Consider the following 18,569-nt stretch of genomic DNA (forward strand, 5'->3'; position numbering starts at 1 on the left):
CATCTACACGCTGCAGCCGACATACTTAACGTGTCGCGACACACAGTTTGGAAAGCTCTGACAAACTGGAACGTGTCCAGAGGAGGGCAACCAAAATGGTCAAAGGCCTGGAAACGATGCCTTATGAGGAACGGCTAAGGGAGCTGGGCATGTTTAGCCTGGAGAAGAGGTTAAGGGGTGATATGATAGCCATGTTCAAATATATAAAAGGATGTCACATAGAGGAGGGAGAAAGGTTGTTTTCTGCTGCTCCAGAGAAGCGGACACGGAGCAATGGATCCAAACTACAAGAAAGAAGATTCCACCTAAACATTAGGAAGAACTTCCTGACAGTAAGAGCTGTTTGACAGTGGAATTTGCTGCCAAGGAGTGTGGTGGAGTCTCCTTCTCTGGAGGTCTTTAAGCAGAGGCTTGACAACCATATGTCAGGAGTGCTCTGATGGTGTTTCCTGCTTGGCAGGGGGTTGGACTCGATGGCCCTTGTGGTCTCTTCCAACTCTATGATTCTATGGATTAGGGGTTTGGACGAAGACCTGGGAGACTGGGTGGCCTTGGGCCAGTCACTGTCTCTCAGTCTAACCTACCTCACAGGGTTGTTGTGAGGATAACATAGGGAGAGGGAGAGGCATGTTCACCACCCAGAGCTCAGTGGAGGGAAAGGTGGGATGTAAATGTAATTAAAAACAGCACCAATCCTGGCGAGCTGTGGGGCTGGCTACTCTGCAAGGTTTTGCCATTTTGCTCAAGCTGTACAGCTTGGCAGCACTGCAAAAATGACCCCTGGGGTGGGGAGGGAGAGGGCAGCCCTACCTATTTGGGCCCAGGACGGTTCTGCAAATATAACAGGCAACCTTTTTAGTAAGGCGCTTCTGGCAAACATCATATCCAGCTATTCCTGACGCCTTCCCTCTTTGCCTCTTTTTTTTGTTTCCTCTCTCTTGCTTTCCAGCTCGCCTAGCCTGTTTTTGCACCTTTGCCAATCCTTGTGTTGAGCTCTGCTAAAAGCCTTGGGTGCTCCTCACTGGTGCTGGCTGCCTGCCTGCCTTTCAGTGATCAGGAGAGGGGGAAGGGGAAGAAGGCAGGTTTGCTCCAGGCGACAAAGGAGAAAGGAGTGAAATGCAGCCAGAGAAGCAGTAGCAAAGCTGCAGTTTCCTGCAGAACAAGGATCTTTATAGGCAAGGCAAGCAAGGAGCTGGGGGGGGGGGGGGGAAGGCAGGGCTGAAGCCTGGAAAGAGAAAATGAAGAAAGGAGAATTGTTGTAGAAGCAAAACACACACACACACAGAGGGATTTCTGAACAGCAGGGTTAGACAAAGGGCCCAACTACTAGGAGAGACACAACAGAGAGGACCTTGAGCTGCCTAAGTGCAAATAAAAAGTTTTTGGGCAAGCCAAGAATGGTGGGGGCTGCAAGTCTTATTTGCTCGGAGGCTCTGTGTCATTGTCACTCGACCTAAGCCAAAAGGGTTGGAGACAAAACAAAGACAAAGCAGGCAAGAAATGCCTTCGTGCAAAATGGATAAATGATATTCATTGGTAATCATGACTTTTAGATCACATCCACACACCATGCATGCAAAACGCATGACTCTCCAACAGAATCCTGGGAACTGTGGTTTTAAGAGAATAAGGCAAGCCTGCTGGATGGGGGCAGTGGAGCATCTATTCCAGCATCCTCTTCTTCCAGTAACCAACCAGGTGCCTGTGGGAAGCCCGAATGGTTACCCCTCGTACAGGCGACGCTTCCCAGTGCCTTTAACAAACTGCAGTTCCAAGGTTTCTTTGCATGAGTGTCTACAAGAAAGAAGATTCCACCTAAACATTAGGAAGAACTTCCTGACAGTAAGAGCTGTTCGACAGTGGAATTTGCTGCCAAGGAGTGTGGTGGAGTCTCCTTCTTTGGAGGTCTTTAAGCAGAGGCTTGACAACCATATGTCAGGAGTGCTCTGATGGTGTTTCCTGCTTGGCAGGTGGTTGGATTCGATGGCCCTTGTGGTCTCTTCCAACTCTATGATTCTATGATTGCAGGGTGGGGGTGGGGGTGGGGGAGTCAGGTAAGCCATGCACTCTAAAGGTCTGGTGAGGATGTAACCTTATTCACACAGACAATCAATTGCCTTGTGCGGTTTCCCCATTAAGGTGCAGGCTAGGGCACAGCCCTGCCAGTTATAATCCCTACACACAGTTTCAAACACCAGCGACGAGAGCACAGTGGTAATGTGAACATAGCCTGAATCAGAAAAATGGTCCCTCTAGCTCAGTATTCCAGTAGTGATGTATGGAAGGGAGAGCTGGACCATGAAGAAGGCTGATCGCCGAAGAATTGATGCTTTTGAATTATGGTGCTGGAGGAGACTCTTGAGAGTCCCATGGACTGCAAGAAGATCAAACCTCTCCATTCTGAAGGAAATCAGCCCTGAGTGCTCACTGGAAGGACAGATCCTGAAGCTGAGGCTCCAATACTTTGGCCACCTCATGAGAAGAGAAGACCCCCTGGAAAAGACCCTGATGTTGGGAAAGATGGAGGGCACAAGGAGAAGGGGACGACAGAGGACGAGATGGTTGGACAGTGTTCTCGTAGCTACCAGCATGAGTTTGAGCAAACTGTGGGAGGCAGTGGAAGACAGGAGTGCCTGGCGTGCTCTGGTCCAGGGGGTCCCGAAGAGCCGGACATGACTAAACGACTAAACAACAACAGCTCAGTACTGTTTAATAACAGCAGCTCTCAAGGGTTTCTGAAAGCCCTTCCACAAAGGGCTAGTGAACAATTTAAAGGAAGGTGGCGTGCTGTGAATCTTCCACCCCTCCAATTGCTTTCCCCCATCCATTTCTCTCTCTTCTGGAATAAAATATGTGTACACAGCCTTTTAGAACCAGCGCCTGAATTTGCTTGACTTCCTCTTCCCTCCTCAACCCTTTTTCCTTCTGTGTCCTGACTTCAAGATGGCAGGGACACTTCCTCGAGATTTGCCCATAGCTCTAGCGGGAGCTGCAACCTTCTTTTCCTCTTGCACGTTTGCTAACGGAAACACGTAATGCTTCCGGCCTCCTCCTCCAGGCCACCAGATCTGTAGGAAACTTTTTGCAGATCTTGCAAGTGAGTCACGAACTTGGAGCAGCTGCCTTTCAGCCCTGCTGAGGATTCTCTGCTCCCTGCTGCCACCACTGGTCAGAGGATGGAGCTGCAGGAGTTTCATGCTCTGACCAACCTTTCTGAGCCCCAGGAGTCAGGTGACTGATAAAAGAGCCAATCACAGCCCACTTCCTGCCATATGTACTCTCTAATAAGGAGACCTTCCTGGCTGGCTTTTCAGCATAGCCAGTCTAGCCCTGCATTCTTTGGTCTTTGCTTCCTCCCTCCAGCTGACATGTGTCTTCTCTCTTCCTCTCCTTTATTTATACCCCACCCATCTGGCTGGGCTTCCCCAGCCACTCTGGGCAGCTTCCAACAAAATATTAAAATACAGTAATGCATCAAACATTAAAAGCTTCCCTAAACAGGGCTGCCTGTTCTTCTAAAAGTCTGGTATTTGTTGCTCTCTTTGACATCTGGTGGGAGGGAGTTCCACAGGGCGGGTGCCACTGCCGAGAAGGCCCTCTGCCTGGTTCCCTGTAACTTGGCTTCTCGCAGTGAGGAAACTGCCAGAAGGCCCTCGGCGCTGGACCTCAGTGTCCGGGCAGAGCGATGGGGGTGGAGACGCTCCCTCAGGTATACTGGGCTAAGGCCGTTTAGGCCTTTAAAGGTCAGCACCAACACTTTGAATTGTGCTCGGAAACGTACTGGGAGCCAATGTAGGTCTTTGAAGACCGGTGTTATATGGTCTTGGCGGCAGCTCCCAGTCACCAGTCTAGCTGCCGCATTCTGGATTAGTTGTAGTTTCCGGGTCACCTTCAAAGGTAGCCCCACATAGAGCACATTGCAGTAGTCCAAGCGAGAGATAACCAGAGCATGCACCTCTCTGGCCAGGCAAACAAAATGCATGCCGTTTCCCACAGCAGATGTAGGAGAAGAGGAGAAGACTTTTGGATTTGAGATCCCGCTTTATCACTACTCGAAGGCGTCTCAAAGCAGCTAACATTCTCCTTTTCCCTTCCTCCCCCACAACAAACACTCTGTGAGGTGAGTGGGGCTGAGAGACTTCAGAGAAGTGTGACTAGCCCAAGGTCACCCAGCAGCTGCATGTGGAGGAGCGGAGACGCGAACCTGGTTCCCCAGATTATGAGTCCACTGCTCTTAACCACTACACCACACTGGCTCTCTAATGTGGATGCTGGTAGCTCTTAGGTTTTTCAAAGGCTGCTTCACCCAGCATGCCTTGCTGCAACCTGAGATTTCTGGTTGGTATTTTAAAAACAGGAACCTAATTCTGTCTGCAAAGCAGCTCTTCCAGATTGTTGCAATGAGCAGACTGGGTCTCTTTTCCATCACACCCAACAAAATATGATTTATGATGTATTTGTGATGTTCTGCTATGTTCTGACATGTTCTTATTATATATTGTTTGCAAACGACTCCGGGACTTATTTGCATGAAAAGTGGCATAGAAATAAAATAAATCAAATAATCACCCCCCCTCCCCTTCCTACTTTAACCTCCAGCCTGCTTTGTGACAGTTGCAGCTGGGCCTCATATTATATATCTAGTGTCATTCTTTTGATTCCCCACTCCCGCCAGACACTTGTTGGAACCTGCCATTTTTGCCTGTGTAAATCCTTGCCTGCCTCTGCGGTGCAGCACTTAGCGTGTTGCTAACTAAAACTGGAGAGCTGGACCATAAAGAAGGCTGGTTGCCGAAGAATTGATGCTTTTGAATTATGGTGCTGGAGGAGACTCTTGAGAGTCCCATGGACTGCAAGAAGATCAAACCTATCCATTCTGAAGGAAATCAGCCCTGAGTGCTCACTGGAAGGACAGATCCTGAAGCTGAGGCTCCAATACTTTGGCCCCCTCATGAGAAGAGAAGACTCCCTGGGAAAGACCCTGATGTTGGGAAAGATGGAGGGTACAAGGAGAAGGGGATGACAGAGGACGAGATGGTTGGACAGTGTTCTTGAAGCTACCAGCATGAGTTTGACCAAACTGGGGGAGGCAGTGTAAGACAGGAGTGCCTGGCGTGCTCTGGTCTAGGGGGTCACGAAGAGTCGGACATGACTAAACGACTAAACAACAACAACAACAACCAAAACCGGGGAGTTTGGCTCCCCACGGAATTGGGAAGCTTACTGGCTGAACCTAGGCCTCTCTCAACCTACCTTGCAGTGTTGTTCTTGGCATAAAAATCTAAGAAGGGGAAGAGGAGGTTAAGGGGTGATATGATAGCCATGTTCAAATATATAAAAGGATGTCACATAGAGGAGGGAGAAAGGTTGTTTTCTGCTGCTCCAGAGAAGCGGACACGGAGCAATGGAGCCAAACTACAAGAAAGAAGATTCCACCTAAACATTAGGAAGAACTTCCTGACAGTAAGAGCTGTTTGACAGTGGAATTTGCTGCCAAGGAGTGTGGTGGAGTCTCCTTCTTTGGAGGTCTTTAAGCAGAGGCTTGACAACCATATGTCAGGAGTGGTCTGATGGTGGTTCCTGCTTGGCAGGGGGTTGGACTCGATGGCCCCAGTGGTCTCTTCCAACTCTATGATTCTATGATTCTAAGATTATGAACATCACTCTTGATGCCTTGGAAGGGCTGGACAAAAAGGACATATTAAAAAAAAGTTATGAATGGCTCCACTGCTACACTGAGAACAACGGAAGAAGTATTACTGCTGGGCTGACCCTACCATTAGACAAGAGTGAGGCAGCCGCCTCGGGTGGCAGAAGCCTGGGACTGGCCATAGACCCAAGGCCTTCAGCATGGTGGCACCTCCCCTTTGGAAATCCTTTTCATTCCTGTTTCAACAAGCCTTTTAAGCGCACATCTTTATTCCAGTCTGCCTCTGTACTGGATTTGAAATTGTTTTTAATTGCTTTTTTTTATATATGTGCAACTCTTTTAATTGCTGGTTGTTTTGACTATGAGATCACTTTGAGATATTTTGTGGGAAGTCGTTTAAGTAAGCAAGCAAAACAGAAAGAAGCCATTTAAGTAAACAAGCAAAAAAATAACTGTCCCCATGCCCAGAACTCAAACCAATGGCTTCAAGTTACAAGAATGAAGATTCTGACTAAACATCAGGAAAAACTTTCTGACAGTAGGAGTTGTTTGACAGTGGAACAGAATCCCATGAAAGGTGAAAGACTCTCTTTCCTTGGAGGTTTTTAAGCAGATGTTGGAGGGCCATCTTTCATTAGCTGAGATTCCTGCATTTCAGGGGGCTGGACTAGATGACCCCTGGGTCCCTTCCAACTCTGCAATTCTATGTTTCTAGATACGAGTATACTAAGGTGAGGGATACGGGTGGCGCTGTGGGTTAAACCACAGAGCCTAGGACTTGCCGATCAGAAGGTCGGCGGTTCAAATCCCCGTGACGGGGTGAGCTCCCGTTGCTCGGTCCCTGCTCCTGCCAACCTAGCAGTTCAAAAGCACGTCAAAGTGCAAGTAGATAAATAGGTACCGCTTCAGCGGGAAGGTAAATGGCGTTTCCGTGTGCTGCTCTGGTTCGCCAGAAGCGGCTTAGTCATGCTGGCCACATGACCTGGAAGCTGTACGCCGGCTCCCTCGGCCAATAAAGCGAGATGAGCGCCGCAAACCAGTGTTGGTCACGACTGGACCTAATGGTCAGGGGTCCCTTTACCTTTGCCTTTATACTAAGGTGAGTGGTTAAACTGTTGATTTTTTTCTCCCTTCAGCTGCTGAAATAGCCTAGCCTTTTCTGCCCTCTAGTGATCGTAACCACACGCTGCACCTCAGACAAGTAAATGAATTAGAAACTTCCATTCTTTCCCTAATACAAACCGAGTCCAGAACTAGCAGCCAGGGGACTGGAATCATGACTTGACGGCTGCCGGTCTCAGGGGCCACGTGAAGGCTGCCAACAATGCCATTGCCCACACTGGGAAACTTTGCACAGATAATGCCTGCTCTGTCTATGGTCAGTGGTTTTTACTGGGTTGTTTTTGTTTTCATTATGTATTTTGTGTTTTTAGATTGCATCATAACCGTCCTGAGAACTGCAGGTATACAAATGTAATTAATCATCATCACCACCACCATGATTATCATCGTGGGCTGGCCGAGTCGGGACAATTCAGATGGTGGGTTTGCCAAGGACTGTCCGTGCAATGAGAGTTGTGGCCCCCGCTTCCCTCTCCAGCCCCCCATCTCCCTCTCCACAGCCATCGGGGTCTCCCTCTGATGCTTCCATGGTTCCTGTCCATGGCGCCCACCCAAGCACCATAAGATGCTAGGAGCCACTCTGCCTTTCCACAGGGGAATGTTCTGCCAGTCCTGGCAGCCTCTGGGGAGGCAGAGACACTTTCCCTTTCACCTAGGTAGAAAGGTAGAGGAGGAGCCTGTGAGATATTGCAGGAATGCTCACTGTTTCCCTGCCCTAAATGTTATGAAAATGATGTGCAGATGGTATTTAACACCAGCTAAACTGCAGAGACATCACCTTGCCAACAAAGGTCCGTATAGTTAAAGCCATGGTTTTCCCAGTAGTGATGTATGGAAGTGAGAGCTGGACCATAAAGAAGGCTGATCGCCGAAGAATTGATGCTTTTGAATTATGGTGCTGGAGGAGACTCTTGAGAGTCCTATGGACTGCAAGAAGATCAAACCTATCCATTCTGTAGGAAATCAGCCCTGAGTGCTCACTGGAAGGACAGATCCTGAAGCTGAGGCTCCAATACTTTGGCCACCTCATGAGAAGAGAAGATTCCCTGGAAAAGACCCTGATGTTGGGAAAGATGGAGGGCACAAGGAGAAGGGGATGACAGAGGACGAGATGGTTGGACAGTGGAAGACAGGAGTGCCTGGCGTGCTCTGGCCCATGGGGTCACGAAGAGTCGGACACGACTAAACGACCAAACAACAACAAACTGGCTAAAATGTACAAGACAAGAACTAATGAGTGTTGGAAATGTAAAGAAAGGGAAGGTATCTTCTACCACATGTGGTGGACTTGCAAAGAGGTAAAGGCTTTCTGGGAAATGCTTTATAATTAGTTAAAGAAAATGTTTAAAAATACTTTTGTTAAAAAACCAGAAGCCCTTTTTACTGGGTATAGTGGGTGAAGAGATTCCGAGGGAAGATAAAAGACTGCTTATGTATGCAACAACTGCAACAAGAATTCTTTTAGCCCAAAAATGCAAACAAGAAGTACCAATGAAAGAAGAGTGGCAGATGAAGATGATGGACTTTGCAGAACTGGCGAAGCTGACAGGAAACATCCGAAACCAGCATGATTAAGTATTCCAAAAGGACTGGAGTAAATTTATATGATATCTGAAAGATTATTGTAAGCAATTAACATCACTAGCAGGGTTGTCTGAAGACTTGTAATGAGAAATTTTGAGCCATTTTGTAATGAGTATAATTAGAACTGGAAAATGTACAAAACGCAATGATATAAAGGTTAATTTTGAAAGCCATGAGGCGGGCGGGAGGGAAGGCGATAGGCTCTGCAGAGCCTCTCTCTACAAACTTATTTATATATCTAAGTTTGCCTGCCCTATTCCTGTATATAGGATAGCAAAGAGGGGTAACAGTGTCAAATCAACACTTTGGCAGGTAGAGCAGCTGTGTTTAGGATTGATTATATGTATTGCCTGATACCTGCTATCTGCATATGTAACTGCAGCAATCTAAACATTAAAGTCTTTGGAAAGAATCCTCCTTGTTCTTTGGCAACTGGGAGCCAGAACAAGGATCTTGCCATGCAGACACGGACATCTTAAATGACGACACCATCAACAACAACTGTGTGAAACAGTTGCTCTAGTGCAGTGGTGGCCAAACTTGGCTCTCCGGCTGTTTTGGGACTACAACTCCCATCACCCCTAGCTAACAGGACCAGTGGTCAGGGATGATGGGAATTGTACTCCTAAAGCAGCTGGAGGGCCACGTTTGGCCATGCCTGCTCTAGTGTGACTGCCCCCCCAATTAACCCCACATGCAGAGAGAGAGAGCCACATGCTTTTGTTGTGAACATTAGACGTGGAGCATGCAGTGATGAAGTGGGTCGTTTATTCAAGATACAAACTTGTGAGTTTTTGTACAAGGTCCAATATCGCACACAAAAAAAAGGATATCCCAAAGAGGTAATGCAATAGTTTCCTCTCTGCATTTAGAATTCTCTTGAACTGCTGTAATCCAACCCTTTCCTCTTGGTACAGGGGACAATAAATAATAAACCACGCACAAGCGACGCCAGCTTCCTCACCAGCAGGGTCTCCCAGTGTTGTGGGGTCCGTCACTGGTGCATCAACAAGCATTCCCCAGATTCAGCTGCAAGTTACGACATCATGACATCATCCTGATATGCAAAACAGCCAGGATTTGCTGAAAGGGCTATTCATCGCGCACAATGCAAACGAGACCGCACTGTGCACTGGGCAGTGCTTATCCCCCAAAGTGGGCAAGTTGTGACTCAGCCCAAGTGACACAAGGGGAAGATGAAGGCCTTGCCTCCCACCCACTTGCTTTTTAACACACAAGTCCTGCAGAGGAGGTGGTGCTACCTGCCCTCTTTATTTCCTGTCTCCTTTGTCGGCCTTTGGGAATCGTCGGCCTTGCTGCTGTCCGTCTTGGAGCCGCTGGACAGCTGAATCCCACACGCCGCGAAAGCCCGGCAAATTTCATGCCTGGCGTTCTCGCTAGCCAGCACGTAGATGAAGGGGTCGGCCACGCTGTTGGCGGTGGAGAAGCAGAGGAACACTACAGAGATCGTGTAGATGCCTCTCTCGAAACTGCAGCTCTCCGCTGGGCGGAGAAAGTAGACTCCGGACCTGATGAGGAGCACCACATGGTAAGGGGCGAAGCAGACCAGGAATATGGCAATGATGGCAATTGCCAGGCGCTTCACTTTCGTTTTCTGGGGTGGGCTGAGGCTGCAGCTGCTCTTGATACTTTGGAAGATCCGGTAGTTCATGAAAAGGAGGAGAGTGAATGGAATGAGGAAGCCCACAAAGAACCGTGCCACGTTGTAAAGGGCTATACGGCGGTTGAGCGGCGTTTCAAAGCAGATCGTGCTGTTCCTTTGCTGTATTTCTTCCTGGAAAAAAACGGGGCAATAAATCACAGCAACCGTGACAAAGAGGGAGGTGGTGACTATCGCAGCCGTCCTCTGTCGCCGTATCCCTCTACTTTCCAGCGCGTACACGACCGCCACGTAGCGGTCGATGGAGATGCAACACAGTAATAGAATGCTAATGTAGATGTTGCAGAAAAAGATGTATCCGGTCACCTGGCAAGATAGGTCCCCCAGCTTCCAATCGCGGCCATTTTGCACGTACAAGATCCAAAGAGGGAGGGTGCACAGGTACATCAGTTCGCAAAGGGAGAGGCTGAAGAGGTAGATGGCAGCGATGGTTCCCTTGCGAATCTGAACGAGCGTCAAGAAGGCAGTTAAGCAGTTGGTTGGGATGCCTATGATAAAGACGGTGCTGTATACCGCAACCAGAAGATGCTGGCTGTCTTTGTACGGCATGGCCGTGGAATTGCACATGGCGTTACTCATCTGGGCTCCTTCATCTGGGCCTTTGGAAGGTCTGGAAGCAAAACGGAGAAAGTTAGATGCGCTAAGGAATGGGAACAGGCCAATGCTGGCCTGCTATCTTTCTTCAAGCCCCCCTCGAAAGCCACCATTTATGCAAAGCCCCTAATGGGCTCTTGCTCAGTGGTAGGACAGCTGCTTTGCATGCAGAAGGTACCAAGTTCAATTCCCAGCATTGCCTGGTAGGGCTGGGAGGGGCCCCTTGAGAAGATCTGCAAGGGATTGCCTTGCAGGAATGCCCCTTTAAGAAGGCCCCAATCCACCTTTATGGCAGCCAGGGTGTTAAGTTGTGGGTGAACATATCAGACGACACAGTGATTCTTCAAATAGCTCTTGTTTATTCATAGGCCAGAACAGAACTGAACTGAAGGGTTCAGCCAGCCTGCTTATATAGAGCTCCAGTACAACGTAACTGTAACAACTTTCTGTAACTATCCAATCACTGAACGTCACTTTCGATCCCTTATTTGCATATGTGGACCTGAACTATCTACAGTATCCCCCTGCTGGCCCAGGGTGAGAACTTCAGTACATAACACAGGGCTACACCTCAGTCAAGCCCATGTGTAGCAGTCAATGTGGGCAGGAAGGGAGGCTGCCTGACAGCTTGAGAAGGATTTTGTTTTTATTTGAACCCTGCAAGTATGGAATATAAATGCAATACCTAAACAGAGCATGCCTGGGGAATTTTCTATCTCTCCACCTTTTAGTTTTGAAAATGACTCAAGAGGCTAAAATCACAGTCAGGTTTGCAAAATTCTTGCAGAGTGTCAAGCCAAGGGTGTGTCTCAAATTTCATATGCACAATATGCACTGCACTCACCCCAAACATACTGTTCCTATCTTGTGTCCAGCTTAATGGTGGCTGCGTATAGTGCTGATTGGCCAGCACCTGTGATGTCACCAAGAATCTCTGTGTCTATTTGTTTCTCTCCTCTCAACCCAATTTCCTAGAGCAGGGGTTCCTCAACTCCCCTCACCCCGAGCACTGAGGTTCTTGGCAGACCACTGAATGATTTTTCTGCTTGTTGTAGCTATTCCAAAGTGCTGTGCTAGATGCTGTCCGATAAATGGAATGCAAATTGTTGTACAATAAAAAAAGATAAAAGAAGCAATGAAATGTGGTTAAAGATCATTATGAATATTAAATGCAACAGAAGTGCTGTCTCCCATCTTCAACTGCAAATCCCACGATAATTTGCAGACCATCTGAATGAAGTTCATGGACCATAGTTAGGGAAACCCTGTTGTAGAGTAATCTTGCCCTTTAAAAACGATTTCAATAAAGCAACAGATAATTGGATAAACCGATTCCAAGCAAAACTAAATACATAAACTAGTGGTTTTCAACCAGTGTGCCCTGAATGATGGTCAGGGATGCTGTGGGCAACACTGGCCTCTGTCCCTCTTTCCTTCCCTCCCTCCTCTAATGCCCTCTCGCATCTCTGCCTCCCAAAGGCTTGCACAGCTGTTTACTGCAGCAGCCCTGGCTACAAGTTCCCCAGGCGAATGGTGCCTGTGGGGCTGGTCAGGGGGTGCTGGTCAGTGGCGTAGGAAGGGGAGTGCGGTGGGTGCGGACTGCCCCGGGTGTCATCACTGAGGGGGGTGACAAAATGGCAAAAATATGTGTTATTAAAATAAGTAAATAAAAATTGGGCTCTCGACACTTTTTTTTTTTGGGGGGGGGGGGGAAATAACTCCTGCACCCGCCACCCCCCATCCTACACCACTAATAGCTAGGTGAGGCGGGGGGCACTGGGCGCCACACCGCGGGGCCTGCAGTGTGCCTGAGCCACACATCTCTCCTGCAAGCTCCGTGCTACTTTTTCGAGCAGCGTGGGGCTTGCGTCTGCCCACAGCCTCAGCCGCCCTACAGCTGAGGGGGAGGCTCCAGAGAGGCTCCACGCAATGCACTCTGCCTTGGCTCACCCTGCCCCTGTGGGCAGTTTGCCCCGCCCCCTTGGGCAGCTCGCTGGACGTCCTGGCTGCAGGACATGTGCGCCGCACCGGGCACCCAAGCAGGTAGCTACGCCGCTGGTTGCCAGGAGCTGAGTTGGCCTCAGAGTAAGCAAGCAAGCGGGCAAGGGAGCCCAGCCAGTCAGTCTGCCAGCCCTTGCTGCTGGGAATGGACAGGCAGGTTCCAGGCCCCTGTGGGGCAGTATAAGGAGGCACCTTTCTTTGGGGTGGGGTGGGGCAGCTCAGAGACCAGGGGCGGCAGCAGCAGCTGCCTGCAGGACTCTCAAGGAGAGGGGAGAGGAGACTGAGGGAACACCCCACAAGGGAGTGTTTGCAAAAGGGTGAGAGGCTGCCAGCTCTGCAGGCAAGGGGGGGACCTAACTGGGCTCTTGAGCCCCACAGGAAGAACATAGTTGGTCAAGGGAGCCGTGGACTCAAACTCTGACATCAACAACAAGTGAAGAGAGAACGAGAGGAGACTGAGGGATGAGCTGTCTGCCATCGTGGTTCTGATGCTGGTTTACCCCACAAATGAAGGCTACGCTTGATCTTTCACAGAAACACAGGAAGCTGTCTTCTGCTGTGTCAGACCACTGGCCCATCGAGCTCAAAATTATTCGCATTGACTGGCTGTGACTCTCCATGGTCTCAGGCAGGAGGTAAATTCCAGCCCTGTCTGGGGATTAAACCTGGGACTTCTTCCATGCAAGCAGACGCTCTGCCTCTGAGCAATATGGCCTTTCTCTTTTCCTATTTCCCAACACAGCTTTGCATTGCTTCTTTTCCTATCCTGGTTGCAGTGGATTTGCAAACCTCCCTGGCCAGCCCGTCTGCATTTGCTTGTACAGTGGTACCTCTGGGTACAAACGGGATCTGTTCCGGAGCCCTGTTCGCATCCTGAAGTGAACACAACCCGCATCTGCATGTCTGTGTGTGCGCGGATCGCGATTTGCTGCTTCCGCGCATGCGCGTGAACGTCGTTTTGACCATCTATGCGTGCGTGAGCGTCGAAACCTGGAAGTAACATGGTCCGTTACTTCCGGGTCACCGTGGAGTGCAACCCGAAAGCGCTCAACCTGAAGCAACTTCAACCCGAGGTATGACTGTATATATGGTGTTTCAGAATAAAAGTTTGCAGTCCCAACATACTGCAATCCAACATACAACATAGAAACCAGATTCCAAAGAACCTCCTGGACTTCCCTCCTCCCCTTTCTGGGTCCTATTGCTAATCATTTCCTCCTGCATCTTTTATAATAATCCAAATCTTTTTACCTCTCCACTGTGTCGAAAATTCACCATTAAACTACAAGTGTTATTCCAATCCCACTACAGTGGTACCTTGCAAGACGAATGCCTCGCAAGACGGAAAAACTCGCAAGACGAAAGAGTTTTTTGTTTTTTGGGTTGCTTCGCAAGACGAATTTCCCTATGGGCTTGCTTCGCAAGACGAAAACGTCTTGCGCCTTTTTCTTAAAACCGTCAATGCATTCCTATGGGAAACCGTCAATGCATATCCGTGCTTCGCAAGACGAAAAATTCACAAGATGAAAAAACTCGCAGAATGAATTAATTTCGTCTTGCGAGGCACCACTGTAATGATTTTAACTGTTTATAATGGTTTTTAAGATGAGTTACAAATTTCCCCCATTCCTTATTAAAATTTTGGTCTTCCTGATTTCTGATTCTTCCGGTCATTTTAGCCATTTCCACGTAATCCATCAACTTGATCTGTCATTCTTCTCTGGTAAAGGTAAAGGGACCCCTGACCATTAGGTCCAGTCGTGACCGAATCTGGGGTTGCGGCGCTCATCTCGCTTTTTTGGCCAAGGGAGCCGGTGTACAGCTTCCGGGTCATGTGGCCAGCATGACTAAGCCGCTTCTGGCGAACCAGAGCAGTGCACTTTGACGTGCTTTCAAACTGCTAGGTTGGCAGGAGCAGGGACTGAGCAACAGGAGCTCACCCCGTCACGGGGATTCGAACTGCCGACCTTCTGATTGGCAAATCCTAGGCTCTGTGCTTTAACCCACAGCTCCACCCACGTCCCCAGGATGATCTGTTTCAAAGCCATGACTTCCCTCCTCTCTGGACATTTTGCCTGGGTCTTGCTCCACTTCTGGAAGCCCACTGGAGCTCAATAGCGAGAGCGTCTGCGTGGCGCAAGAGCCCTTTCACCATCGCCTCTTGCAAAGCTAACACAGAAACCAACTGCAAGCCTTGCCGTCGAGAGAAAGTTGTAAATGGCTGGGGCCTCAGTTAACGTAAACAGCCCTATCCCTCCCAGCGAGGCCCCCCCCTTTTCTCAGTTGTTCCGCCTTTTATATTTCCTGTGCCACTATGTGTAAGAAATTATGCAAGTGGCACCAGCTAGAAAGAAAGAAAGAAAGAAAGAAAGAGAGAGAGAGAGAGAGAGAAAATACCCCTTGTGGTACCTTAAAGGCCAAACCCAACACGTTTCGATAGATTAAGGATGGACAGATTTGCCCGTTTTGGGTCCTTGTTTTTCATTTCCCCCCTAGGCTTAAATTCAAGTTCTTTACCTTTCCGCAGAAATTTGAATAATAATAATAAAAATAAGCGTCATGAAAATTTGTCAGCATTTGGTTTGAATTTATTCTAATACTCAGATTTTTGCATGCAGTTTTGACTAATATACTTTTGTGTGTTGGAGAAATTCGTATGCTGTCCTACACCCACAGGTCTCAGGGCGGTTACAACACAAAACCACAATATAAAAATACAAAATGCATAATAGAAATAACTAACAAAAACAACTCAATAAACCCCCTTTCCCCAAGACATTTTAAAAGGGCATTGGATGTCAATCAGCCAAAGAGGAATATTTTTGTATGTTATTTTCACTTGTGCATGACTTTCTGCACATTACTTTGCAGGAGAACTGCACCACAACATTTGAAGGCGTTCACATTTAACGGTGAACCTGCCCAATTCACACTTCCCAAAATGATGCAACCCCCCCCCAAATGATGCCTCCTGTCAAAATTTGTGGTTCTCTGAATTTTGCAATGCAGTTCTCCAGAAATGCACATGCTGGCAAAAATAACATACAAAATTGCACTATCTTAGGGGAATCTGTTTTGCAAAAACGTGTGTATTAGGCAAGATCGTGTAAAAGGAAAATAAAAAATTAGGATATTAGGAGGAATTTGCACTAAAATGAAGGGGAATTTTCACAAGGACTGATGCGGAAATGTGGAGAAGTAAGTTTAGGATTAGAGAAATCATGTTTACCACACTTCAGTTCCAAGCATCTAGGTGACAAAATTATTCACACATGCATAGATAACTACAGAACTTGCTCCATGACAGCCCCCAATTTGGATGGTTTTAAAAGAGGATTGGACAAATTAGAATTTGCATTGGGCTAGTGGTTTTGATACTTTCCAGCTTCAGGGAAAGTTTTTGCAGCCTGTTGCATTTCTGCACCAACTTGTCTCACAAGGAGACCTTCTGCTTGGCACACCTGCCACTGAACCTTCGCACGAGGCAAAGGATCATAGGGAATGTTGTAGAGGGCTTATTCACTGGCCAGACTTAACTGTTGCCCTACAGTAGGGCTGGGGAACCCTTTTCCCTGTTGAGGGTGACATATTTTCTGGGGATAATCTGCCAGGGGTTACATGGAAGTGGTGGAAGGAGCCATATCCAAAGAAGGGGAGGTGCTCACTTCCTTCTCTTTCTCTCTCTGCTATCCCCCTTTGCCACCCACAGTAAATTAGACCAAGGGCCATGTGAGGGCTGAAATTTGCTTACTCCCTGCTCTCCATGTTAAGTATAATTGTTTAATTGGCACCAAAATGGAGAATGCTTGAATGTGTATTGCTGACTTTGGAGATTTTCCATAGCAGCATACTAAGAGCTTTCTGAGCTCTGATTAAGTTAACGATTAACTGAGAATGTTCTCTGCTCTGTCACATAAGTGTTTAACCTTAGATCACGTAATCAAGGTATTCAATTGCAAATCGCCATCTTGGAAGGCTGGTGAATGTTTTCTTTGTTCCCAGGCTCCGTGAGTGAAGGATGTGCAAATTACTCACTCTAAGGAGCTTATAGTCTTGGGATGAAATGCAGGCTAATGTGTGTGTGTGTGTGTGTGTGAGAGAGAGAGAAAGCTGTGCTTGTGAGCTCTGATTATAAGTTATTTTATTTCTAAGAAGATGCCTTGGACAGCATGTGCCTTACGGAACTATCTGGATGTATCTTTGATTGTTTTGTTTTGGAAGAAAGTTCTGCAAGTAAAGTTTTGAACAATACTTAACACATTAATGCATTACTTAATACATTGTCTGGACAATGTTTTATTCCAAAAGAGGAGTCAGTTTTTATGCATCCGTTTGCTTCAAGCTGAACAATATTAATATCTGCAATACTCCAGGAATGTACTGCCTTTCAGTTAAGCCACTCTGGGCAATTTGATGATCTAGATTTTGAAACTATGTTCAACGAGTTCTTCAGAAGGAAGGGCCATGATTCAGTGCTAGAGCATTTGCCTTGCATTCAGAAGGTCCCAAGTTCTGTCTCTGGCATCTGCAGATATGGCTGGGAATGTCTCCTGCCTGAAACCCTGGGGAGCTGCTGCCAGCCAGTGTAGACAATACTGGGCTAGATGGACAAATGGTCTGACTCAGGGTAGGGCAGCTTCCTATGTTCCTAAGGTTTTCAAGCATCCCTCAATGAAAACCTTTAGAGCTATCTCAGGGATCTCTGGAAAATCTTTATCAGGGGTCAGCAAACTTTTTCAGCAGGGGGCGGGCCCACTGTCCCTCAGACCTTGTGGGTGGGTGGGGGCAGACTATTTTTTTGGGGGGGGGAATGAATGAATTCCTATGCCCCACAAATAACCCAAAGATGCGTTTTAAGTAAAAGGGCACATTCTACTCATGTAAAAGCACGCTGATTCCCGGACCATCTGTGGGTCGGATAGAGAAGGCAATTGGGCTGGATCCGGGCCCTGGGCCTCAGTTTGCCTATCCATGGTCTTTAATATCAAGTTGTCCTGAGCAGCCTGGCTGCAAGGCAGTCCATTCTTGGAAGACAAGGTATGAACAAATATCAGCCCTTGGCCTGATTTCAGGTGGCCCTTGACAAAAAAAAGCGGGTGGCAGAGAAAGAGTTAATCATTAACTCTGCAAGTTGCTCAGAGTCCTTTAGAAAAACTCTTGTGGAAAAACCCCAAGGAAACCCAAACCCTGGTTATGTGCAGGCACTCCTGGAATCTCTTGCTACTCGGAGACGAGGGTGTTCGCAACAGCATCCATTGTGCTCTTTGCGATATTGTGGGCTCCTTTGGCTGGACCAGAATCAGAAAGGTGGCATATAAATAAAGTTATGAGTAAATAAATAAAAGTAAGATCAATGCGCCTGAACACCGAATGCACACCTTCTGCTCTTCCTAGCCCTGGCGGGAACTGGCACTTTAGAAAGCAACGGTTGCTGTGCGTCTGTAAGTTGTGGTTATTCTATACTAAGAATAGCCAGATCCATTGTGAGATAAAACATCTGCTTTTCAGGCTGCGGTCAGGTTGCTAACACACCTTGCTTCAGAAGCCAGTGCAGGACAGGATATTGACAGGGTTGGGCAGGCTTTTAGGGAGTGGGTAGGATAGTCAAGCAGCAAAGCCTGCTGAAACAACAGGGGTATTAAAATGGGGGGGGGGGCACTCGTGTACTCATATCTATGGGTCCTCTTTGTGATGCTTTTGTTGTTTATGTATTTAATTTTGCTTAGGATCATCTTTGAGATGGCCGGGTTTGCAACTATGGGTTTCTCCAGCTGCCCTATTTATTGGGTGTTCATCCTGATTTGCTTGAACAAAGCCTACGGGAAGGATAGATTATGGTCAGTCTTTATTGTGTGTTTCATAGAATAACAGACTCATAGAGTTGGACTTTGTCAAAAGCCTTAATGAAATGAAGATACACTGTGTCCACAACATTTC

At 47.7% G+C, this 18,569-nt stretch overlaps 1 protein-coding gene across 2 annotated transcripts in view; it reads right to left on the bottom strand.

Annotated features, from left to right (window-relative positions):
- Positions 1-9,102: 9,102 nt before the first annotated feature.
- GPR132 (G protein-coupled receptor 132) overlaps positions 9,103-18,569 on the bottom strand; it is a 30,075-nt gene continuing 20,608 nt past the window's right edge. For both annotated transcript variants that reach the window (XM_083439289.1, XM_083439290.1), the window contains one exon: positions 9,103-10,647. In XM_083439289.1, the coding sequence (XP_083295415.1) occupies positions 9,615-10,616 (1,002 nt within the window). In that variant the 5' untranslated portion in view covers positions 10,617-10,647 and the 3' untranslated portion in view covers positions 9,103-9,614. The remainder of the gene's footprint in view (positions 10,648-18,569) is intronic.

This window comes from Podarcis tiliguerta (genome assembly GCF_965153285.1).
Source record: "Podarcis tiliguerta genome assembly, chromosome: 1".
Classification (NCBI taxonomy): Eukaryota; Metazoa; Chordata; class Lepidosauria; order Squamata; family Lacertidae; genus Podarcis; species Podarcis tiliguerta.